The 27,726-nt window shown below is 50.5% G+C and overlaps 1 protein-coding gene across 2 annotated transcripts in view; it reads left to right on the forward strand.

Annotated features, from left to right (window-relative positions):
• Nucleotides 1-27,726, forward strand: part of LOC133340519 (dnaJ homolog subfamily C member 5-like) — a 48,085-nt gene that overhangs the window by 15,429 nt on the left and 4,930 nt on the right. Inside the window, exons 2-5 of one of the 2 annotated variants that reach the window (XM_061548819.1) lie at nucleotides 11,972-12,114; nucleotides 12,696-12,909; nucleotides 22,750-22,906; nucleotides 26,220-26,300. In XM_061548819.1, coding sequence (XP_061404803.1) covers nucleotides 11,981-12,114; nucleotides 12,696-12,909; nucleotides 22,750-22,906; nucleotides 26,220-26,287 — 573 coding nt within the window. In that variant the 5' untranslated portion in view covers nucleotides 11,972-11,980 and the 3' untranslated portion in view covers nucleotides 26,288-26,300. The remainder of the gene's footprint in view (nucleotides 1-11,971; nucleotides 12,115-12,695; nucleotides 12,910-22,749; nucleotides 22,907-26,219; nucleotides 26,301-27,726) is intronic. The other variant, XM_061548818.1, reaches the window with a different exon arrangement.

The raw sequence follows: 27,726 nt of genomic DNA on the forward strand, positions 1-27,726 counted from the left end.
GATGAGAGAGACACACAAACTCTAACTATACAGCAGTAGGCATCAGGGTTGGGGTCAGACCCACGACCTCCTGCATACCAGGCGAGGTAGTTAACATCTCCTAGCCACTGGTGATGATGAGAGAGACACACAAACTCTAAATATACAGCAGCAGGCATCAGGATTGGGGTCAGACCCATGACCTCCTGCATACCAGGCGAGGTAGTTAACATCTCCTCACCACTGGTGATGATGAGAGAGACACACAAACTCTAACTATACAGCAGCAGGCATCAGGGTTGGGGTCAGACCCATGACCTCCTGCATACCAGGCGAGGTAGTTAACATCTCCTCGCCACTGGTGATGATGAGATAGACACACAAACTCTAAATATACAGCAGCAGGCATCAGGGTTGGGGTCAGACCCATGACCTCCTGCATACCAGGCGAGGTAGTTAACATCTCCTAGCCACTGGTGATGATGAGAGAGACACACAAACTCTAAATATACAGCAGCAGGCATCAGGGTTGGGGTCAGACCCATGACCTCCTGCATACCAGGCGAGGTAGTTAACATCTCCTCGCCACTGGTGATGATGAGAGAGACACACAAACTCTAAATATACAGCAGGCGTCAGGGTTGGGGTTAGACCCATGACCTCCTGTATACCAGGCGAGGTAGTTAACATCTCCTCGCCACTGGTGATGATGAGAGAGACACACAAACTCTAACTATACAGCAGTAGGCATCAGGGTTGGGGTCAGACCCACGACCTCCTGCATACCAGGCGAGGTAGTTAACATCTCCTAGCCACTGGTGATGATGATGATGATGAGAGAGACACACAAACTCTAAATATACAGCAGCAGGCATCAGGGTTGGGGTCAGACCCATGACCTCCTGCATACCAGGCGAGGTAGTTAACATCTCCTAGCCACTGGTGATGATGATGATGAGAGAGACACACAAACACTAAATATACAGCAGCAGGCATCAGGATTGGGGTCAGACCCATGACCTCCTGCATACCAGGCGAGGTAGTTAACATCTCCTAGCCACTGGTGATGATGATGATGATGAGAGAGACACACAAACTCTAAATATACAGCAGCAGGCATCAGGGTTGGGGTCAGACCCATGACCTCCTGCATACCAGGCGAGGTAGTTAACATCTCCTAGCCACTGGTGATGATGATGATGAGAGAGACACACAAACACTAAATATACAGCAGCAGGCATCAGGGTTGGGGTCAGACCCATGACCTCCTGCATACCAGGCGAGGTAGTTAACATCTCCTAGCCACTGGTGATGATGATGATGAGAGAGACACACAAACACTAAATATACAGCAGCAGGCATCAGGATTGGGGTCAGACCCATGACCTCCTGCATACCAGGCGAGGTAGTTAACATCTCCTAGCCACTGGTGATGATGATGATGATGAGAGAGACACACAAACTCTAAATATACAGCAGCAGGCATCAGGGTTGGGGTCAGACCCATGACCTCCTGCATACCAGGCGAGGTAGTTAACATCTCCTAGCCACTGGTGATGATGAGAGAGACACACAAACTCTAAATATACAGCAGCAGGCATCAGGGTTGGGGTCAGACCCATGACCTCCTGCATACCAGGCGAGGTAGTTAACATCTCCTCGCCACTGGTGATGATGAGAGAGACACACAAACTCTAAATATACAGCAGGCGTCAGGGTTGGGGTTAGACCCATGACCTCCTGCATACCAGGCGAGGTAGTTAACATCTCCTCGCCACTGGTGATGATGAGAGAGACACACAAACTCTAACTATACAGCAGTAGGCATCAGGGTTGGGGTCAGACCCACGACCTCCTGCATACCAGGCGAGGTAGTTAACATCTCCTAGCCACTGGTGATGATGATGATGATGAGAGAGACACACAAACTCTAAATATACAGCAGCAGGCATCAGGGTTGGGGTCAGACCCATGACCTCCTGCATACCAGGCGAGGTAGTTAACATCTCCTAGCCACTGGTGATGATGAGAGAGACACACAAACTCTAAATATACAGCAGTAGGCATCAGGGTTGGGGTCAGACCCATGACCTCCTGCATACCAGGCGAGGTAGTTAACATCTCCTCGCCACTGGTGATGATGAGAGAGACACACAAACTCTAACTATACAGCAGTAGGCATCAGGGTTGGGGTCAGACCCACGACCTCCTGCATACCAGGCGAGGTAGTTAACATCTCCTAGCCACTGGTGATGATGAGAGAGACACACAAACTCTAAATATACAGCAGCAGGCATCAGGATTGGGGTCAGACCCATGACCTCCTGCATACCAGGCGAGGTAGTTAACATCTCCTCACCACTGGTGATGATGAGAGAGACACACAAACTCTAACTATACAGCAGCAGGCATCAGGGTTGGGGTCAGACCCATGACCTCCTGCATACCAGGCGAGGTAGTTAACATCTCCTCGCCACTGGTGATGATGAGATAGACACACAAACTCTAAATATACAGCAGCAGGCATCAGGGTTGGGGTCAGACCCATGACCTCCTGCATACCAGGCGAGGTAGTTAACATCTCCTAGCCACTGGTGATGATGAGAGAGACACACAAACTCTAAATATACAGCAGCAGGCATCAGGGTTGGGGTCAGACCCATGACCTCCTGCATACCAGGCGAGGTAGTTAACATCTCCTCGCCACTGGTGATGATGAGAGAGACACACAAACTCTAAATATACAGCAGGCGTCAGGGTTGGGGTTAGACCCATGACCTCCTGTATACCAGGCGAGGTAGTTAACATCTCCTCGCCACTGGTGATGATGAGAGAGACACACAAACTCTAACTATACAGCAGTAGGCATCAGGGTTGGGGTCAGACCCACGACCTCCTGCATACCAGGCGAGGTAGTTAACATCTCCTAGCCACTGGTGATGATGATGATGATGAGAGAGACACACAAACTCTAAATATACAGCAGCAGGCATCAGGGTTGGGGTCAGACCCATGACCTCCTGCATACCAGGCGAGGTAGTTAACATCTCCTAGCCACTGGTGATGATGATGATGAGAGAGACACACAAACACTAAATATACAGCAGCAGGCATCAGGATTGGGGTCAGACCCATGACCTCCTGCATACCAGGCGAGGTAGTTAACATCTCCTAGCCACTGGTGATGATGATGATGATGAGAGACACACAAACTCTAAATATACAGCAGCAGGCATCAGGGTTGGGGTCAGACCCATGACCTCCTGCATACCAGGCGAGGTAGTTAACATCTCCTAGCCACTGGTGATGATGATGATGAGAGAGACACACAAACACTAAATATACAGCAGCAGGCATCAGGATTGGGGTCAGACCCATGACCTCCTGCATACCAGGCGAGGTAGTTAACATCTCCTAGCCACTGGCGATGATGATGATGATGAGAGAGACACACAAACTCTAAATATACAGCAGCATGCATCAGGGTTGGGGTCAGACCCATGACCTCCTGCATACCAGGCGAGGTAGTTAACATCTCCTAGCCACTGGTGATGATGATGATGAGAGAGACACACAAACACTAAATATACAGCAGCAGGCATCAGGATTGGGGTCAGACCCATGACCTCCTGCATACCAGGCGAGGTAGTTAACATCTCCTAGCCACTGGTGATGATGATGATGATGAGAGAGACACACAAACTCTAAATATACAGCAGCAGGCATCAGGGTTGGGGTCAGACCCATGACCTCCTGCATACCAGGCGAGGTAGTTAACATCTCCTAGCCACTGGTGATGATGAGAGAGACACACAAACTCTAAATATGCAGCAGCAGGCATCAGGGTTGGGGTCAGACCCATGACCTCCTGCATACCAGGCGAGGTAGTTAACATCTCCTCGCCACTGGTGATGATGAGAGAGACACACAAACTCTAAATATACAGCAGGCGTCAGGGTTGGGGTTAGACCCATGACCTCCTGCATACCAGGCGAGGTAGTTAACATCTCCTCGCCACTGGTGATGATGAGAGAGACACACAAACTCTAACTATACAGCAGTAGGCATCAGGGTTGGGGTCAGACCCACGACCTCCTGCATACCAGGCGAGGTAGTTAACATCTCCTAGCCACTGGTGATGATGATGATGATGAGAAAGACACACAAACTCTAAATATACAGCAGCAGGCATCAGGGTTGGGGTCAGACCCATGACCTCCTGCATACCAGGCGAGGTAGTTAACATCTCCTCGCCACTGGTGATGATGAGAGAGACACACAAACTCTAACTATACAGCAGTAGGCATCAGGGTTGGGGTCAGACCCACGACCTCCTGCATACCAGGCGAGGTAGTTAACATCTCCTAGCCACTGGTGATGATGAGAGAGACACACAAACTCTAAATATACAGCAGCAGGCATCAGGGTTGGGGTCAGACCCATGACCTCCTGCATACCAGGCGAGGTAGTTAACATCTCCTAGCCACTGGTGATGATGATGATGAGAGACACACAAACACTAAATATACAGCAGCAGGCATCAGGGTTGAGGTCAGACCCATGACCTCCTGCATACCAGGCGAGGTAGTTAACATCTCCACCACTGGTGATGATGAGAGAGACACACAAACTCTAACTATACAGCAGCAGGCATCAGGGTTGGGGTCAGACCCATGACCTCCTGCATACCAGGCGAGGTAGTTAACATCTCCTCGCCACTGGTGATGATGAGATAGACACACAAACTCTAAATATACAGCAGCAGGCATCAGGGTTGGGGTCAGACCCATGACCTCCTGCATACCAGGCGAGGTAGTTAACATCTCCTAGCCACTGGTGATGATGAGAGAGACACACAAACTCTAAATATACAGCAGCAGGCATCAGGGTTGGGGTCAGACCCATGACCTCCTGCATACCAGGCGAGGTAGTTAACATCTCCTCGCCACTGGTGATGATGAGAGAGACACACAAACTCTAAATATACAGCAGGCGTCAGGGTTGGGGTTAGACCCATGACCTCCTGCATACCAGGCGAGGTAGTTAACATCTCCTCGCCACTGGTGATGATGAGAGAGACACACAAACTCTAACTATACAGCAGTAGGCATCAGGGTTGGGGTCAGACCCACGACCTCCTGCATACCAGGCGAGGTAGTTAACATCTCCTAGCCACTGGTGATGATGATGATGATGAGAGAGACACACAAACTCTAAATATACAGCAGCAGGCATCAGGGTTGGGGTCAGACCCATGACCTCCTGCATACCAGGCGAGGTAGTTAACATCTCCTAGCCACTGGTGATGATGATGATGAGAGAGACACACAAACACTAAATATACAGCAGCAGGCATCAGGATTGGGGTCAGACCCATGACCTCCTGCATACCAGGCGAGGTAGTTAACATCTCCTAGCCACTGGTGATGATGATGATGAGAGAGACACACAAACTCTAAATATACAGCAGCAGGCATCAGGGTTGGGGTCAGACCCATGACCTCCTGCATACCAGGCGAGGTAGTTAACATCTCCTAGCCACTGGTGATGATGATGATGAGAGAGACACACAAACACTAAATATACAGCAGCAGGCATCAGGATTGGGGTCAGACCCATGACCTCCTGCATACCAGGCGAGGTAGTTAACATCTCCTAGCCACTGGCGATGATGATGATGATGAGAGAGACACACAAACTCTAAATATACAGCAGCAGGCATCAGGGTTGGGGTCAGACCCATGACCTCCTGCATACCAGGCGAGGTAGTTAACATCTCCTAGCCACTGGTGATGATGATGATGAGAGAGACACACAAACACTAAATATACAGCAGCAGGCATCAGGATTGGGGTCAGACCCATGACCTCCTGCATACCAGGCGAGGTAGTTAACATCTCCTAGCCACTGGTGATGATGATGATGATGAGAGAGACACACAAACTCTAAATATGCAGCAGCAGGCATCAGGGTTGGGGTCAGACCCATGACCCCCTGCATTCCAGGCGAGGTAGTTAACATCTCCTAGCCACTGGTGATGATGATGATGAGAGAGACACACAAACACTAAATATACAGCAGCAGGCATCAGGATTGGGGTCAGACCCATGACCTCCTGCATACCAGGCGAGGTAGTTAACATCTCCTAGCCACTGGTGATGATGAGAGAGACACACAAACTCTAAATATACAGCAGCAGGCATCAGGGTTGGGGTCAGACCCATGACCTCCTGCATACCAGGCGAGGTAGTTAACATCTCCTCGCCACTGGTGATGATGAGAGAGACACACAAACTCTAAATATACAGCAGGCGTCAGGGTTGGGGTTAGACCCATGACCTCCTGCATACCAGGCGAGGTAGTTAACATCTCCTCGCCACTGGTGATGATGAGAGAGACACACAAACTCTAACTATACAGCAGTAGGCATCAGGGTTGGGGTCAGACCCACGACCTCCTGCATACCAGGCGAGGTAGTTAACATCTCCTAGCCACTGGTGATGATGATGATGATGAGAGAGACACACAAACTCTAAATATACAGCAGCAGGCATCAGGGTTGGGGTCAGACCCATGACCTCCTGCATACCAGGCGAGGTAGTTAACATCTCCTAGCCACTGGTGATGATGATGATGAGAGAGACACACAAACACTAAATATACAGCAGCAGGCATCAGGATTGGGGTCAGACCCATGACCTCCTGCATACCAGGCGAGGTAGTTAACATCTCCTAGCCACTGGGATGATGATGATGAGAGAGACACACAAACTCTAAATATACAGCAGCAGGCATCAGGGTTGGGGTCAGACCCATGACCTCCTGCATACCAGGTGAGGTAGTTAACATCTCCTAGCCACTGGTGATGATGATGATGAGAGAGACACACAAACACTAAATATACAGCAGCAGGCATCAGGATTGGGGTCAGACCCATGACCTCCTGCATACCAGGCGAGGTAGTTAACATCTCCTAGCCACTGGCGATGATGATGATGATGAGAGAGACACACAAACTCTAAATATACAGCAGCAGGCATCAGGGTTGGGGTCAGACCCATGACCTCCTGCATACCAGGCGAGGTAGTTAACATCTCCTAGCCACTGGTGATGATGATGATGAGAGAGACACACAAACACTAAATATACAGCAGCAGGCATCAGGATTGGGGTCAGACCCATGACCTCCTGCATACCAGGCGAGGTAGTTAACATCTCCTAGCCACTGGTGATGATGATGATGATGAGAGAGACACACAAACTCTAAATATGCAGCAGCAGGCATCAGGGTTGGGGTCAGACCCATGACCCCCTGCATACCAGGCGAGGTAGTTAACATCTCCTCGCCACTGGTGATGATGAGAGAGACACACAAACTCTAAATATACAGCAGGCGTCAGGGTTGGGGTTAGACCCATGACCTCCTGCATACCAGGCGAGGTAGTTAACATCTCCTCGCCACTGGTGATGATGAGAGAGACACACAAACTCTAACTATACAGCAGTAGGCATCAGGGTTGGGGTCAGACCCACGACCTCCTGCATACCAGGCGAGGTAGTTAACATCTCCTAGCCACTGGTGATGATGATGATGATGAGAGAGACACACAAACTCTAAATATACAGCAGCAGGCATCAGGGTTGGGGTCAGACCCATGACCTCCTGCATACCAGGCGAGGTAGTTAACATCTCCTAGCCACTGGTGATGATGATGATGAGAGACACACAAACTCTAAATATACAGCAGCAGGCATCAGGGTTGGGGTCAGACCCATGACCTCCTGCATACCAGGCGAGGTAGTTAACATCTCCTAGCCACTGGTAATGATGAGAGAGACACACAAACTCTAAATATAGAGCAGCAGTAATCAGGGTTGGGGTCAGACCCATGACCTCCTGCATACCAGGCGAGGTAGTTAACATCTCCTAGCCACTGGTGATGATGAGAGAGACACAAACTCTAACTATACAGCAGTAGGCATCAGGGTTGGGGTCAAACCCATGACCTCCTGCATACCAGGCGAGGTAGTCAACATCTCCTAGCCACTGGTGATGATGAGAGAGACACACAAACTCTAAATATACAGCAGTAGGCATCAGGGTTGGGGCCAGACCCACGACCTCCTGCATACCAGGCGAGGTAGTTAACATCTCCTAGCCATCGCGATGATGATGATGAGAGAGACACACAAACTCTAAATATACAGCAGGTGTCAGGGTTGGGGTTAGACCCATGACCTCCTGCATACCAGGCGAGGTAGTTAACATCTCCTAGCCACCGTGATGATGATGAGAGAGAGAGAGACACGCAAACTCCAAATATACAGCAGCAGGCGTCAGGGTTGGGGTCAGACCCATGACCTCCTGCATACCAGGCGAGGTAGTTAACATCTCCTAGCCACTGGTGATGACGAGAGAGACACACAAACTCTAAATATACAGCAGTAGGCATCAGGGTTGGGGTCAGACCCATGACCTCCTGCATACCAGGCGAGGTAGTCAACATCTCCTAGCTACCCACCGTGACTCATCCTGGTCTCACTCTTGCGTTCTCTCACCTGGTTCAAGCACTCGTGACGAGTCTACGTGCAACATCATCCAGTTGTTGTTGTTGTTTACGGAACAGCAGCTTTGAGATTCAATTGTCGGGAGAACAGATGAAAGGCAAGTATAGTACACGCAGACGAATGCAAAATCTATGCAAAAAACTGAACACATCCTACAATAATACTTTACGTAAAAATCAAATATATTTCTTAAATTGATGTTAAAACGGGTGACGTTTCAGGCAATGGGCCTTCTTCATAGCCGAGCTATATATAGGGGACCCCACGGGGTTGTCGGCGGTTGTTGTTGTTGACATGCAGCGTGTCGGGGGTTGTTGTCGTTGTTTGTTTGTGCACCACTGGCAACGCAGCGTCGCCAAACGGAGAATGCAATTTGGTGCAATTCGGACGAGCCGCTTGGAAAAAAATAATTATGGTCAGAGTCGACCTAGGCGAGGCCCACCGTTACTGATGGTGAGCGGGAGACCACGCTCTGTATGTTGATGTATGTACGTTAATGTCTGTATGTGGAACTTCTTTTGTGCCGTACGTAGCCAAGCGTGCTAGTAGTATATGGGCAGTGTTGAGTCTATGGGCAGTGTTAGTGTATGGGTAGTGTTGAGTCTATGGGCAGTGTTAGTCTATGGGTAGTGTTAGTCTATGGGTAGTGTTGAGTCTATAGGCAGTGTTAGTCTATGGGTAGTGTTGAGTCTATGGGTAGTGTTGAGTCTATGGGTAGTGTTGAGTCTATGGGTAGTGTTAGTCTATGGGTAGTGTTGAGTCTATGGGTAGTGTTAGTCTATGGGTAGTGTTGAGTCTATGGGTAGTGTTAGTCTATGGGCAGTGTTGAGTCTATGGGTAGTGTTAGTCTATGGGTAGTGTTAGTCTATGGGTAGTGTTAGTCTATGGGCAGTGTTGAGTCTATGGGTAGTGTTAGTCTATGGGCAGTGTTGAGTCTATGGGCAGTGTTGAGTCTATGGGTAGTGTTAGTCTATGGGTAGTGTTAGTCTATGGGCAGTGTTGAGTCTATGGGTAGTGTTGAGTCTATGGGTAGTGTTAGTCTATGGGCAGTGTTGAGTCTATGGGCAGTGTTGAGTCTATGGGTAGTGTTAGTCTATGGGCAGTGTTGAGTCTATGGGTAGTGTTGAGTCTATGTGCAGTGTTGAGTCTATGGGCAGTGTTAGTCTATGGGTAGTGTTGAGTCTATGGGCAGTGTTGGGTCTATGGGCAGTGTTAGTCTATGGGCAGTGTTGAGTCTATGGGCAGTGTTGAGTCTATGGGTAGTGTTGAGTCTATGGGTAGTGTTGAGTCTATGGGCAGTGTTGAGTCTATGGGTAGTGTTAGTCTATGTGCAGTGTTGAGTCTATGGGCAGTGTTGAGTCTATGGGCAGTGTTAGTCTATGGGCAGTGTTAGTCTATGGGCAGTGTTAGTCTATGGGTAGTGTTAGTCTATGGGTAGTGTTGAGACTATGGGCAGTGTTAGTCTATGGGTAGTGTTAGTGTATGGGTAGTGTTAGTCTATGTGTAGTGTTAGTCTATGGGTAGTGTTGAGACTATGGGCAGTGTTAGTCTATGGGTAGTGTTAGTGTATGGGTAGTGTTAGTCTATGGGTAGTGTTGAGACTATGGGCAGTGTTAGTCTATGTGTAGTGTTAGTCTATAGGTAGTGTTGAGTCTATGGGCAGTGTTGAGTCTATGGGTAGTGTTAGTCTATGGGTAGTGTTGAGTCTATGGGCAGTGTTGAGTCTATGGGTAGTGTTAGTCTATGGGTAGTGTTGAGTCTATGGGTAGTGTTGAGTCTATGGGTAGTGTTGAGTCTATGGGTAGTGTTGAGTCTATGGGCAGTGTTGAGTCTATGGGTAGTGTTAGTCTATGGGTAGTGTTGAGTCTATGGGCAGTGTTGAGTCTATGGGCAGTGTTAGTGTATGGGCAGTGTTGAGTCTATGGGTAGTGTTGAGTCTATGTGCAGTGTTGAGTCTATGGGTAGTGTTAGTGTATGGGTAGTGTTGAGTCTATGGGCAGTGTTGAGTCTATGGGTAGTGTTGAGTCTATGGGCAGTGTTGAGTCTATGGGTAGTGTTGAGTCTATGGGCAGTGTTGAGTCTGTGGGCAGTGTTAGTCTATGGGCAGCGTTAGTCTATGGGTAGTGTTAGTCTATGGGCAGTGTTGAGTCTATGGGCAGTGTTAGTCTATGGGTAGTGTTGAGTCTATGGGCAGTGTTAGTCTATGGGCAGTGTTAGTCTATGGGTAGTGTTAGTCTATGGGCAGTGTTGAGTCTATGGGCAGTGTTGAGTCTATGGGTAGTGTTGAGTCTATGGGCAGTGTTAGTCTATGGGCAGTGTTAGTCTATGGGTAGTGTTAGTCTATGGGTAGTGTTAGTCTATGGGCAGTGTTAGTCTATGGGTAGTGTTGAGTCTATGGGTAGTGTTGAGTCTATGGGTAGTGTTGAGTCTATGGGCAGTGTTAGTCTATGGGCAGTGTTAGTCTATGGGCAGTGTTAGTCTATGGGCAGTGTTAGTCTATGGGTAGTGTTGAGTCTATGGGTAGTGTTGAGTCTATGGGTAGTGTTGAGTCTATGGGCAGTGTTAGTCTATGGGCAGTGTTAGTCTATGGGTAGTGTTAGTCTATGGGCAGTGTTGAGTCTATGGGCAGTGTTAGTCTATGGGGAGTGTTGAGTCTATGGGTAGTGTTGAGTCTATGGGCAGTGTTAGTCTATGGGTAGTGTTGAGTCTATGGGTAGTGTTGAGTCTATGGGCACTGTTGAGTCTATGGGCAGTGTTAGTCTATGGGTAGTGTTGAGTCTATGAGCAGTGTTAGTCTATGGGTAGTGTTGAGTCTATGGGTAGTGTTGAGTCTATGGGCAGTGTTAGTCTATGGGCAGTGTTGAGTCTATGGGCAGTGTTGAGTCTATGGGTAGTGTTAGTCTATGGGTAGTGTTGAGTCTATGGGCAGCGTTGAGTCTATGGGCAGTGTTGAGTCTATGGGTAGTGTTGAGTCTATAGGCAGTGTTAGTCTATGGGTAGTGTTGAGTCTATGGGTAGTGTTAGTCTATAGGTAGTGTTGAGTCTATGGGTAGTGTTAGTCTAGCGGCAGTGTTAGTCTATGGGTAGTGTTGAGTCTATGGGCAGTGTTAGTCTTTTTACCAGAGTGTGTGAGGATGAACGGTGGCGCTGTGGTTAGCGCGCCGCTCTCACGAACCCGACAGGGGTCGAGGTTCGAATCCCGCTCACGGCCAACGATCATCTGAACCGGTCCTGGTCCTCCCCTAGGTCCACTCGGCCTCAAAGTAATACCTTCCACGATGTGTAAACGTCGTCGCGAGGCAGACGAAGGCGGCCGGGCGACGTGCTGGCCGCCCACCCCGCCACCTCGTGCGCCGTGCCGGCCTTCGTAGGTGCTACTCGCTAACGGCGCTTGCCTCCGTGTGTGCGTGCGCCGCGCGTGCAGGCTGCGTGCATGGCGGCCCCGCGCGGGGGTCCCCCGGGGGCCGACGGGCGCCAGCGCTCCATGTCCACGTCCGGCGAGAGCCTCTACCTCATGCTGGGCCTGCGCAAGGGCGCCACTCCCGACGACATCAAGAAGGCGTACAGGTGCACGGGGGAGGGGCGGGGGGCCACACGCAACTTGGGGGGACGCGAGGGCAGACACGCCGGGGCACAGCGGGGCATCGGGACACACGGGGACACGGGGCAGGCGCGCGGGGAGACGGGTTACACCGGGACACGTGTATCCCAGCCCAGAGGTCGCAAACGGGTTTTGATTCCTTACCCGTACCCGGCCGCACCAGGGTCGCAATCGGGTACCCGTACCCTACCAGATACCCGGCTACCCGTACCCGGCCGGGTATCGGGTAGGGTACGGGTACCCGATTGCGACCTCTGGGATGAAGCCATGTTGCAGGCGCGGGTGGGTTGATTCTAGGAACTTGAATTGTGAGAAGAGACAAGACGTTGGGAAATGAGTGACAAACGGTGACTCACCAGTGACTCACGGCCTACCCGTACCCGGCCGCACCAGGGTAGCCGGGTATCGGGTAGGGTATAGGTATCGGGTACCCGGGTGCGACCTCTGACCCAGCCACAGCCGCAACCATCCGCCCTGACCGTGCGCCCCCACCCCCCCCTCCTCGCCTCCGACCTCCGCCACCCGACCCCCGCCCGCCCGTTTCCAGGAAGCTGGCGCTGAAGTACCACCCGGACAAGAATCCGGATGACCCCACCGCGTCGGAGAAGTTCCAGGAGATCAACAGCGCCAACTGCATCCTGTCGGACCCCACGAAGAGGAGCGTCTACGATCAATACGGCTCGCTGGGCCTCTACATCGCGGAGCAGTTTGGGGAGGAGAACGTCAACACGTACTTCGTGCTCTCCAGCCCCTGGGTCAAGGTGTGGGCACCGGGGGGGGCGGTGGGGGGGGGGGGGGCAGGGGGGCGGGGCGGGGGGTGGGGCGGCGAGGGGTGATGGCATGCTTGACGGGCGTCAGCGTTGTCCGTCGACCATACCTCGACCATACCTCGACCGCGCTGCTCAGTGGGTTGTCGTGGTCGAGGTGCGGTGGCGTAGGGATCGGCGTGCTGCTCAGGGGTCGGGGTCGGGGTGCGGTGGCGTAGGGATCGGCGTTCTGCTCTGGGGTCGGGGTCGGGGGTCGGGGTGCGGTGGCGTAGGGATCGGCGTGCTGCTCAGGGGTCGGGGGTCGGGGTGCGGTGGCGTAGGGATCGGCGTGCTGCTCAGTGGTCGGGGTCGGGGTGCGGTGGCGTAGGGATCGGCGTGCTGCTCAGGGGTCGGGGTCGGGGGTCGGGGTGCGGTGGCGTAGGGATCGGCGTGCTGCTCAGGGGTCGGGGTCGGGGTGCGGTGGCGTAGGGATCGGCGTGCTGCTCAGGGGTCGGGGTCGGGGTGCGGTGGCGTGCGTATCGGCTGCGCTGCGTTGCGAACCCTGCAGAGCCGGGTTCGATTCCCACTCGCGGCCAACGCCGGTGACGATTATCTGAAATGGTCCTGAGGCCTCCCCTAGGTCGACTCGGCCTCGGATGAGTAGCTGGTGCGGTGTGTCAACGTCGCCACTGAGGAGGCAAGTGCGGCCGGGCGTGGTGTTGGCCACCCACTCCCTCTTTGTTTGGCGAGGGTTTGTTTCGGCGTCTGCGTGATGGTGAGGTTTGACTCGGTGGTGTAAATGGGCCTGAACGCCCCGCAACGCCGTGTTGGGAGTGAACATTTGAACCCTGACTGTGTTCCAGAAGGAATCAAGGAAACGGCCTATTTAATTTCTTTATTGGACTGCCAGACAGACCCCTAGATTAGCAGAGACATGCACAGAGACACGCAGAGACCCAGAGACACGCAGAGACCTGCAGAGACCCAGAGACACGCAGAGACCCAGAGACACGCACAGAGACCTGCAGAGACTCTCAGAGAACCGCAGAGACCCGCAGAGACCCGCAGAGACACGCACAGAGACCTGCAGAGACACGCAGAGACCCATAGACTCAACACTGCCCATAGACTAACACTGCCCATAGACTCAACACTGCCCATAGACTCAACACTGCCCATAGACTAACACTGCCCATAGACTCAACACTGCCCATAGACTCAACACTGCCCATAGACTCAACACTGCCCATAGACTCAACACTGCCCATAGACTCAACACTGCCCATAGACTCAACACTGCCCATAGACTCAACACTGCCCATAGACTAACATTGCCCATAGACTCAACACTGCCCATAGACTCAACACTGCCCATAGACTAACACTACCCATAGACTCAGCACTTCCCATAGACTCAACACTGCCCATAGACTCAGCACTTCCCATAGACTAACACTACCCATAGACTCAACACTACCCATAGACTAACACTACCCATAGACTCAACACTTCCCATAGACTAACACTGCCCATAGACTCAACACTACCCATAGACTCAACACTGCCCATAGACTCAACACTGCCCATAGACTCAACACTACCCATAGACTCAACACTACCCATAGACTAACACTACCCATAGACTAACACTACCCATAGACTAACACTACCCATAGACTAACACTACCCATAGACTAACACTACCCATAGACTAACACTACCCATAGACTAACACTACCCATAGACTCAACACTTCCCATAGACTCAACACTACCCATAGACTAACACTGCCCATAGACTAACACTACCCATAGACTAACACTGCCCATAGACTAGCACTGCCCATAGACTAACACTACCCATAGACTAACACTGCCCATAGACTAACACTACCCATAGACTAACACTACCCATAGACTAACACTACCCATAGACTAACACTGCCCATAGACTAACACTACCCATAGACTAACACTGCCCATAGACTAGCACTGCCCATAGACTAACACTACCCATAGACTAACACTGCCCATAGACTAACACTACCCATAGACTAACACTACCCATAGACTAACACTACCCATAGACTAACACTACCCATAGACTAACACTGCCCATAGACTAACACTACCCATAGACTAACACTGCCCATAGACTAGCACTGCCCATAGACTAACACTACCCATAGACTAACACTGCCCATAGACTAACACTACCCATAGACTAACACTACCCGTAGACTAACACTACCCATAGACTCAACACTTCCCATAGACTCAACACTACCCATAGACTAACACTGCCCATAGACTCAACACTGCCCATAGACTCAACACTGCCCATAGACTCAACACTACCCATAGACTCAACACTACCCATAGACTAACACTACCCATAGACTAACACTACCCATAGACTAACACTACCCATAGACTAACACACTACCCATAGACTAACACTACCCATAGACTAACACTACCCATAGACTCAACACTTCCCATAGACTCAACACTACCCATAGACTAACACTGCCCATAGACTAACACTACCCATAGACTAACACTGCCCATAGACTAGCACTGCCCATAGACTAACACTACCCATAGACTAACACTGCCCATAGACTAACACTACCCATAGACTAACACTACCCATAGACTAACACTACCCATAGACTAACACTACCCATAGACTAACACTACCCATAGACTAACACTACCCATAGACTCAACACTTCCCATAGACTCAACACTGCCCATAGACTAACACTACCCATAGACTAACACTGCCCATAGACTAGCACTGCCCATAGACTAACACTACCCATAGACTAACACTGCCCATAGACTAACACTACCCATAGACTAACACTACCCATAGACTAACACTACCCATAGACTCAACACTTCCCATAGACTCAACACTACCCATAGACTAACACTGCCCATAGACTAACACTACCCATAGACTAACACTGCCCATAGACTAGCACTGCCCATAGACTAACACTACCCATAGACTAACACTGCCCATAGACTAACACTACCCATGGACTCAACACTACCCATAGACTAGCACTGCCCATAGACTAACACTACCCATAGACTAACACTGCCCATAGACTAACACTACCCATAGACTCAACACTGCCCATAGACTCAACACTACCCATAGACTAGCACTGCCCATAGACTAACACTACCCATAGACTAACACTGCCCATAGACTAGCACTGCCCATAGACTAACACTACCCATAGACTAACACTGCCCATAGACTAACACTACCCATAGACTCAACACTACCCATAGACTCAGCACTGCCCATAGACTAACACTACCCATAGACTAACACTGCCCATAGACTAACACTACCCATAGACTCAACACTGCCCATAGACTCAACACTACCCATAGACTAGCACTGCCCATAGACTAACACTACCCATAGACTAACACTGCCCATAGACTAACACTACCCATAGACTAACACTGCCCATAGACTAACACTGCCCATAGACTAACACTACCCATAGACTAACACTGCCCATAGACTCAACACTGCCCATAGACTAACACTGCCCATAGACTAACACTGCCCATAGACTAACACTACCCATAGACTAACACTACCCATAGACTCAACACTACCCATAGACTTAACACTGCCCATAGACTAACACTACCCATAGACTAACACTGCCCATAGACTAACACTGCCCATAGACTAACACTACCCATAGACTAACACTACCCATAGACTCAACACTGCCCATAGACTCAACACTACCCATAGACTAACACTGCCCATAGACTAACACTACCCATAGACTAACACTGCCCATAGACTAACACTGCCCATAGACTAACACTACCCATAGACTAACACTGCCCATAGACTAACACTACCCATAGACTAACACTACCCATAGACTCAACACTGCCCATAGACTCAACACTGCCCATAGACTCAACACTGCACATAGACTCAACACTTCCCATAGACAAACACTGCCCATAGACTCAACACTTCCCATAGACTAACACTGCCCATAGACTAACACTGCCCATAGACTAACACTGCCCATAGACTAACACTACCCATAGACTAACACTGCCCATAGACTAACACTACCCATAGACTCAACACTTCCCATAGACTAACACTGCCCATAGACTCAACACTTCCCATAGACTCAACACTTCCCATAGACTCAACACTTCCCATAGACTCAACACTTCCCATAGACTCAACACTACCCATAGACTCAACACTACCCATAGACTAACACTGTCCATAGACTCAACACTGTCCATAGACTCAACACTGTCCATAGACTCAACACTTCCCATAGACTCAACACTTCCCATAGACTCAACACTGTCCATAGACTCAACACTGTCCATAGACTCAACACTGTCCATAGACTCAACACTGTCCATAGACTAACACTGCCCATAGACTCAACACTGTCCATAGACTAACACTGTCCATAGACTAACACTGCCCATAGACTAACACTGCCCATAGACTAACACTGCCCATAGACTAACACTGCCCATAGACTAACACTGCCCATAAACTCAACACTACCCATAGACTAACACTGCCCATAGACTCAACACTACCCATAGACTAACACTGCCCATAAACTCAACACTACCCATAGACTAACACTGTCCATAGACTCAACACTGTCCATAGACTAACACTGCCCATAGACTAACACTGCCCATAGACTAACACTGCCCATAGACTCAACACTACCCATAGACTCAACACTATCCGTAGACTCAACACTGCCCGTAGACTAACACTGCCCGTAGACTCAACACTACCCATAGACTCAACACTGCCCATAGACTCAACACTTCCCATAGACTCAACACTTCCCATAGACTCAACACTTCCCATAGACTCAACACTTCCCATAGACTAACACTGCCCATAAACTCAACACTACCCATAGACTAACACTGTCCATAGACTCAACACTGTCCATAGACTCAACACTGTCCATAGACTCAACACTGTCCATAGACTCAACACTGTCCATAGACTAACACTGCCCATAGACTCAACACTGTCCATAGACTAACACTGTCCATAGACTAACACTGCCCATAGACTAACACTGCCCATAGACTAACACTGCCCATAGACTAACAAACACTGCCCATAAACTCAACACTACCCATAGACTAACACTGCCCATAGACTCAACACTACCCATAGACTAACACTGCCCATAAACTCAACACTACCCATAGACTAACACTGTCCATAGACTCAACACTGTCCATAGACTAACACTGCCCATAGACTAACACTGCCCATAGACTAACACTGCCCATAGACTCAACACTACCCATAGACTCAACACTGCCCATAGACTAACACTGCCCATAGACTAACACTGCCCATAGACTAACACTGCCCATAGACTAACACTGCCCATAGACTCAACACTACCCATAGACTCAACACTGTCCGTAGACTCAACACTGCCCGTAGACTAACACTGCCCGTAGACTCAACACTACCCATAGACTCAACACTGCCCATAGACTCAACACTTCCCATAGACTCAACACTTCCCATAGACTCAACACTTCCCATAGACTCAACACTTCCCATAGACTAACACTGCCCATAAACTCAACACTACCCATAGACTAACACTGTCCATAGACTCAACACTGTCCATAGACTCAACACTGTCCATAGACTCAACACTGTCCATAGACTCACACTGTCCATAGACTAACACTGCCCATAGACTCAACACTGTCCATAGACTAACACTGTCCATAGACTAACACTGCCCATAGACTAACACTGCCCATAGACTAACACTGCCCATAGACTAACAAACACTGCCCATAAACTCAACACTACCCATAGACTAACACTGCCCATAGACTCAACACTACCCATAGACTAACACTGCCCATAAACTCAACACTACCCATAGACTAAACACTGTCCATAGACTCAACACTGTCCTAGACTAACACTGCCATAGACTAACACTGCCCATAGACTAACACTGCCCATAGACTCAACACTACCCATAGACTCAACACTGCCCATAGACTACACTGCCCATAGACTAACACTGCCCATAGACTAACACTGCCCATAGACTAACACTGCCCATAGACTCAACACTACCCATAGACTAACACTGCCCATAAACTCAACACTACCCATAGACTAACACTGTCCATAGACTCAACACTGTCCATAGACTCAACACTGTCCATAGACTCAACACTGTCCATAGACTCACACTACCCATAGACTAACACTGCCCATAGACTCAACACTGCCCATAGACTAACACTGTCCATAGACTCAACACTGTCCATAGACTAACACTGTCCATAGACTAACACTACCCATAGACTCAACACTGTCCATAGACTCAACACTGTCCATAGACTCAACACTGTCCATAGACTAACACTGCCATAGACTCAACACTGTCCATAGACTCAACACACTGTCCATAGACTAACACTGTCCATAGACTCAACACTGTCCATAGACTAACACTGTCCATAGACTCAACACTGCCCATAGACTAACACTGTCCATAGACTCAACACTGTCCATAGACTAACACTGTCCATAGACTCAACACTGTCCATAGACTCAACACTACCCATAGACTCAACACTGCCCATAGACTCAACACTGTCCATAGACTAACACTGTCCATAGACTCAACACTGCCCATAGACTAACACTGTCCATAGACTCAACACTGTCCATAGACTCAACACTGTCCATAGACTAACACTACCCATAGACTCAACACTGTCCATAGACTAACACTACCCATAGACTAACACTGCCCATAGGCTCAACACTTCCCATAGACTAACACTGCCCATAGACTCAACGCTACCCATAGACTCACACTGCCATAGACTACACTGCCCCATAGACTCAACACTGCCCATAGACTCAACACTGCCCATAGACTAACACTGCCCATAGACTCAACACTGCCCATAGACTCAACACTGCCCATAGACTAACACTGCCCATAGACTCACACTGCCTATAGACTAACACTACCCATAGACTAACACTTCCCATAGACTCAACACTACCCATAGACTCAACACTACCCATAGACTAACACTGCTCATAGACTCAACAATCCCCATAGACTAACACTCCCCATAGACTAACACTGCCCATAGACTAACACTGCCCATAGACTAACATTACCCATAGACTAACACTGTCCATAGACTCAACACTGTCCATAGTCTAACACTACCCATAGACTCAACACTGTCCATAGACTAACACTGCCCATAGACTAACACTGTCCGTAGACTCAACACTGTCCATAGACTAACACTACCCATAGACTCAACACTGTCCATAGACTCAACACTGTCCATAGACTAACACTACCCATAGACTCAACACTGTCCATAGACTAACACTACCCATAGACTAACACTACCCATAGACTCAACACTACCCATAGACTAACACTGCCCATAGGCTCAACACTACCCATAGACTAACACTGCCCATAGACTCAACGCTACCCATAGACTCAACACTGCCCATAGACTAACACTGCCCATAGACTCAACACTGGCCATAGACTAACACTGCCCATAGACTCAACACTGTCCATAGACTCAACACTGCCCATAGACTAACACTCCCCATAGACTCAACACTGCCCATAGACTAACACTACCCATAGACTCAACACTACCCATAGACTCAACACTACCCATAGACTAACACTACCCATAGACTCAACACTACCCATAGACTCAACACTGCCCATAGACTCAACACTACCCATAGACTAACACTGCCCATAGACTAACACTACACATAGACTCAACACTACCCATAGACTCAACACTACCCATAGACTAACACTACCCATAGACTCAACACTACCCATAGACTCAACACTACCCATAGACTCAACACTACCATAGACTCAACACTACCCATAGACTCAACACTACCCATAGACTCAACACTACCCATAGACTCAACACTACCCATAGACTCAACACTACCCATAGACTAACACTGCTCATAGACTAACACTACCCATAGACTAACACTGCCCATAGACTAACACTACCCATAGACTAACACTTCCCATAGACTCAACACTACCCATAGACTCAACACTACCCATAGACTCAACACTACCCATAGACTAACACTGCCCATAGACTAACACTGCCCATAGACTAACACTGCCCATAGACTAGCACTGCCCATAGACTAACACTGCCCATAGACTAACACTGCCCATAGACTAACACTACCCATAAACTCAACACTACCCATAGACTCAACACTACCCATAGACTCAACACTACCCATAGACTCAACACTACCCATAGACTCAACACTACCCATAGACTCAACACTACCCATAGACTCAACACTGCCCATAGACTCAACACTACCCATAGACTCAACACTACCCATAGACTCAACACTGCCCATAGACTAACACTACCCATAAACTCAACACTACCCATAAACTCAACACTACCCATAGACTCAACACTACCCATAGACTCAACACTACCCATAGACTCAACACTACCCATAGACTCAACACTACCCATAGACTCAACACTACCCATAGACTCAACACTGCCCATAGACTCAACACTACCCATAGACTCAACACTACCCATAGACTCAACACTGCCCATAGACTCAACACTACCCATAGACTCAACACTACCCATAGACTAACACTGCCCATAGACTAACACTGCCCATAGACTCAACACTACCCATAGACTCAACACTACCCATAGACTCAACACTACCCATAGACTAACACTGCCCATAGACTAACACTGCCCATAGACTAACACTGCCCATAGACTAACACTGCCCATAGACTAACACTACCCATAAACTCAACACTACCCATAAACTCAGCACTGCCCATAGACTCAACACTACCCATAGACTAACACTACCCATAGACTCAACACTACCCATAGACTCAACACTACCCATAGACTAACACTACCCATAGACTAACACTACCCATAGACTAACACTGCCCATAGACTAACACTGCCCATAGACTAACACTGCCCATAGACTCAACACTGCCCATAGACTCAACACTACACCTCCGATTATCACGGTTGGCCACGTATGGTGCGAAAGAAGTTCAACACACGTACAACGATGCTTCGTATTGGTCAGGCTTAGGTCATGTGAGGGTTAAGCGCATAGCCCGTGCTCGTGTAAGGTCAGGAATTGGAATCGGTAATGTCATGGCAGGCAATGGGGTAAGCTGAGCTCGCTTGCTGCCGTCTTCCCTGCAGAACTTTAGACGCTGGCAACGACTTTGGGAAGCCTTCATCCAGCAGTGGATCGGCCATGGCTGATGATGACGCTTCCTATGACCCTAATCGTTTGGAATGCTCTCAACCCGTGTCTTGCGTTGGTGCTATGAATGTCCAAATGCTGGGCCACTTTTGGTGAGATAGCATTTGTGGCCAGGTTGCTTGTGAGTGGGCTTTGCCTGGAAGGATGGGGGGATGGTTTAGTTGATGTTGTTTTGTGTTTGGGTCATTTGTTTACCTTTTATTCTACTTTGTACTCCCATCGTGTTTGTGTCATTTTTGTTGTTGTTGACGTTCTTTTTCCGTGCCCCGGCTTACACGTCTGTGAAAGAGGTTTATAGCTCATTGGATTCCTCCAGTCGGGAATAAATATCCTGATTCTGTCTCCCACCGTGTCTCCCCTGTGACCCCCTCCGTGTCTCTCGCTCCCTCTATCTCTCCCCCCCCCCCCCGCGTCTCCCCCGCGTCTCCCCAGGCTTGCTTCGTGGTGTGTGGGATCCTCACCGGCTGCTACTGCTGCTGCTGCCTGTGCTGCTGCTGCAACTGCTGCTGCGGACACTGCAAGCCGGACCCCCCCCACGAGTTCACGGACGGTGGCGGCGTCCCACCCAGCGACGACCTCGATTCACACGGTACGCCCACGCGCGTGTACACACACGCACGTGTACACACACTCACGCACGTGTACACACACACACGCACGTGTACACACACGCACGTGTACACACACACACGCACGTGTACACACACACACGCGCGTGTACACACACGCACGTGTACACACACGCACGTGTACACACACTCACGCACGTGTACACACACGCACGTGTACACACACGCACGTGTACACACACGCACGTGTACACACACATGCGTGTACACACACTCGCATGCGTGTACACACACTCACACGGTGTGCACACGCGCGTGTACACATGCGTACACGCGCATACACACACACACGGTACGCACACGCGTGTACACCCACACACGCGTACACGCGCGTACACACGTATGCACACACGTATGCACACACGTATGCACACACGTGCACAAATGTACCTATGCAGATACATGCACAGCAACTGCCGTTCGCCACTGAGCGGTGCCGACATGACCACAGTGATTGTGCCAGGCAAGGTACACCATGAGGCCACGTGCAGGTGTGGAAAGCTTACCTGCAGGAGGTCATGTGACATGGGTTGACTGACTGAGATGACTGGCAGATCCACCACCTGTGCTCCTTACTGTGCCAACTCGCTGCGTTTTAGCCGCCCGGCGCTCCGCTCGTTGTTGTGAGCGTCGCTCCTCCGCCCTCCGTTGTTGCTGGAGGGCGACCGCCTCCAACTCCCCAGTAGCAGCAGCGTCGTTCACGAGCCTCCTCCACAGAGGCCGATCTTGACACCACTGGTACCGGTCATCGCCAAGTCCCCACTCATGTACCGCAGCAGTCCATCTCGTCTCTAGCCCGTGCCACGCTCATTTAGCCCCCTCTATCCGAACAGACAAGCTGCATGGGCATGTGGTGGCTGGGCAAGCAGGGACACGCGTCTTTACACACACACACATGCACACTCGCATGCAAGTGGTGCATGTGCATACACATGTACACGTGCTTTCACATTCACGGACGCGCGGGTAAACATCCTTATACACGTGCAATCAAACAACAACAACAACCGGCGTTCGCGACTAAACTGCGGTGGCGTCACCACGGTGCTAGTGCCAGGCTAGGTGCACCGTTAGACCGAGGTACCATGATAGGTTGGCTGACTGAGATGGCTGGCAGATGCACCACCTGTGCCACCCCCCCCCCCCTGCACTGCCAACTCACTGCGTTTTAGCTGCCCTGCCCGCCGCTCCGACACTCGGTTTTTTGTGAGCGTTGCTAACTGACTGACGAACAAAAGCAAAGGTCCCCCTTGTAGCCTTCACTGTTGGGGCAAGTGCTGCTAGCGAGTAGCACCTACGAAGGCCTGGCACGGCATCACGAGGGGGTGGGTGGCCAGCACCACGCCCCAGACCTGACTACACGAATGGCAGGCATGCGCGTGCAAACCATCGCACGGCCACACGTCCACACGTGTACATGTGTACGCACGCATGCACCACTTCAGAATATGCATTCGTACGGAGGGAATGCAGTGGGCTATAAAGTTCGTGTATACTCAGATGTCCAGTATGGGTCACGTGCTCACAATGTTACAACGCAAAACGGTACACAAGCACGATTGGAGTGCAAAGTATAGGGGAGGTGAACAAAGCACTTAAACAAAAATGTTTTCAAATATGCACGCATGCCATTCACGCACGCACCATGGAACGGTCAATATCAGTCGCTGGTGCGAAGAAATTCCAGCCGGATGAATCTTGAACCTCGCCTTGATTCCGTCTTCCACACAGCCGGCACTCCGAATCCCCCCCCCTACCCCCCACCATTCTATCCACCCCGTGTATTCTCTCCCTCATCCTCTCCCGAACTTTCCACGACTCTCCACCAGAGGTCGCAACCGGGTACCCGATACCCGTACCCTACCCGATACCCGGCTACCCGTACCCGGCCGGGTACGGGTGCGGGTACCCGTTTGCGACCCTGGTGCGGCCGGGTACGGGTACGGGTAGGCCGTGAGTCGCTGGTGAGTAACCGTTTGTCACTCATTTCCCAACGTCTTGTCTCTCTCACAATTCAAGTTCCTAGAATCAACCCATCCGCGCCTGCAACATGGCTTCATCCCAGAGGTCGCAATCGGGTACCCGTTCCCTACCCGATACCCGGCCGGGTACAGGTAGCCGGGTATCGGGTACCCGTTTGCGATCCTGGTGCGGCTGGGTACGGGTAAGGAATCAAAACCCGTTTGCGACCTCTGCACTCCACCAACCCCCCTCTTCGGTTCCCCCCCCCCCCCTTCCCACCGCCCCGTCTCCGTTTAGTTTTTCCCATCGACCAATCCGATTTTGAACTGCGCTCCACGCTCAAATCCGATTGGGCGCCCTGCCCCGCGTCCGCTCCTGCCCCCCCCGCCCCCCACCCATGAGACCCGAGCGTGTGCTGTTCCAACTCTCGAGGAAGTCGCTAGGGACCCGGTGAGTGTGGATATTTACGTGTTCATCTATTTATTTCCGAATAGGGTCCTCATCTCGGGACATCCCTTATTACACACGCGCCGGTGTGATCAGGGCGAATGGGGTGGCTGGCCCTGGAACATCGTTATTTGAGCGTGCGTGTGTGTGTGTTTGGGTTTGTGTCCGGCCCTGTGTATGTGTACCACCGTGTGCGTGTGTGTGCCTGTGTGGGTGCGTGCATGAGTTGTGTACCTGGGCCTGTGTGTATATACGTGTCCTACTGTGTGCATGCGTGCGTGCGTGTGTGTGTACCTGTGCGTGCATGTGCTTACATGAGTGTGTGTGTACTACTGTGCGCGCATAAGGGGGGTGTACCTTTGTTGGTGCGTGCGTGAGTGGGGGTGTGTATCCTGAACATGCTTGCCTGTGTATAAACGTGTTCATGTGTGGTGTCCCTGTGTGTACATGTGCATCTGTGTGTGTGCATGTGCATCTGTGTGTATGTGTCTGTGTGCGTCTGTCAATGAGTCTAGCGAGGAGCGGTGGCGCAGCGGTTAGCGCGCCCCACAACCCGAGTTCAGTTCCCACTCTCCACGATCGTCAGCGATGAGAATCTGAAACTGGTTCCTGGACCCGCCTCCCCTAGGTCGGCTCGGCCTCAAATGAGTACCTGGTGCCGTGTTTGCGTAAAACATTTCGAGCATTAGCATTGGGGAGACAAAGGCGGCCGGGCGTCGTGCTGGCCACGTCGCCCACACAGAGGTGGGGCGCCGTGCCGGCCTTCGTAGGTGCTTCTCGCTAAGGGCACCGGGCCCACATGTCAGTAAGAAGGCGATTTGGGGGATCTTCTGTTTGTGTCTCTGTTGTCTGTGTCCTCCTCAGGAGAGCGGCCGCCTGTAGTCACGCAGCCCGTGTGTTTACCCCCACCACAGTCATCCGCAGGCTCCTAACCATAGCCAGCAAGTAAGCAGTGTGCGTGTGTGTGTGTGAGATTGAGCAGTGTGCGTGTGTGTGTGTGGCACGGTGCATGTGTGTGTGGCACAGTGAGCGGGGTGTGTGTGTGTGTGTGACACTGTGTGTGTGTGACACAGTGAGCAGGGTGTGTGTGTGTGACACAGGGTGTGTGTGTGACACAGGGGTGTGTGTGTGACACTGAGCAAATTTTCTGATGCCAGGGTTCGATTGTCAGTCACACGCGACACTGATGACAACTTTGTTCGTTGTGTGACCCAGGATGGTGTGTGTGAGCGAGCGTGTGTGAGTCTGCGTGTGTGAGCCTGCGTGTGTGTGAGCCTGCGTATGTGAGCCTGCGTGTGTGTGAGCGAGCGTGTGTGAGCCTGCGTGTGTTGGAGCCTGCGTGTGTGAGTCTGCGTGTGTGAGCCTGCGTGTGTTGGAGCGAGCGTGTGTGAGCCTGCGTGTGTTGGAGCGAGCGTGTGTGAGCCTGCGTGTGTGAGCCTGCGTGTGTTGGAGCGAGCGTGTGTTGGAGCCTGCGTGTGTGAGCCTGCGTGTGTGAGCCTGCGTGTGTGAGCCTGCGTGTGTGAGCCTGCGTGTGTTGGAGCGAGCGTGTGTTGGAGCGAGCGTGTGTGAGCCTGCGTGTGTGAGCCTGCGTGTGTGAGCCTGCGTGTGTTGGAGCGAGCGTGTGTGAGCCTGCATGTGTGAGCCTGCGTGTGTGAGCCTGCGTGAGTGCGCGCGAGCACACATCAGCAAAGTTCACCTAGACGCACTCTTCTTATCTCTGCGATCGATTGATCGTTATCTCTTTGATATATTGATGATGATATATTTATCTGTATCTCTGTTATAATGATCATCTCTCTGTGATATTGATCATTATTTATCCGATATATTTATCGATATCCCTCCGATACTTCGATCGTAACCTCTGTTATTTTGCTCGTAACGACCTCTCATGCAGTGGCTTGGCAATCATTAAATTTCTACTGCGGTCTGAGAAAATCCACAGCTGGCTTATCACACGTGTGTGTGTGGGCGCGCGCACGCGTACATGTATGTATGTTGAACTTCTTTCGCACCATACATAGCCAACCGTGCTAATTGGAGGTGCGGGGGAAGGGTGTGTCGTGTGTGTGTGTGCACGGTGTGTGAAAGTATATCTATAGAGCATTTTAAACAAAGCCGCTCTATAAATATAAAATAATAAAACGTGTACAGTCGAAACTCCTCTTAACGACCACCCCTGTTCACGACTAATCCCTTAACGCCAGGCCTCCATAGAGCCCAATGTGTTTGTAGTGTATAGTGTAGTGTATACTGTGTAGTGTATACTGTGTAGTGTGTAGTGTAGTGTATAATGTATAGTGTAGTGTATACTGTGTAGTGTATACTGTGTAGTGTAGTGTATACTGTGTAGCATATAGTGGTGTAGTAG

This window comes from Lethenteron reissneri, chromosome 10 (genome assembly GCF_015708825.2).
Source record: "Lethenteron reissneri isolate LAM-NWPU_2019-01 chromosome 10, ASM1570882v1, whole genome shotgun sequence".
Taxonomy (NCBI): Eukaryota; Metazoa; Chordata; class Hyperoartia; order Petromyzontiformes; family Petromyzontidae; genus Lethenteron; species Lethenteron reissneri.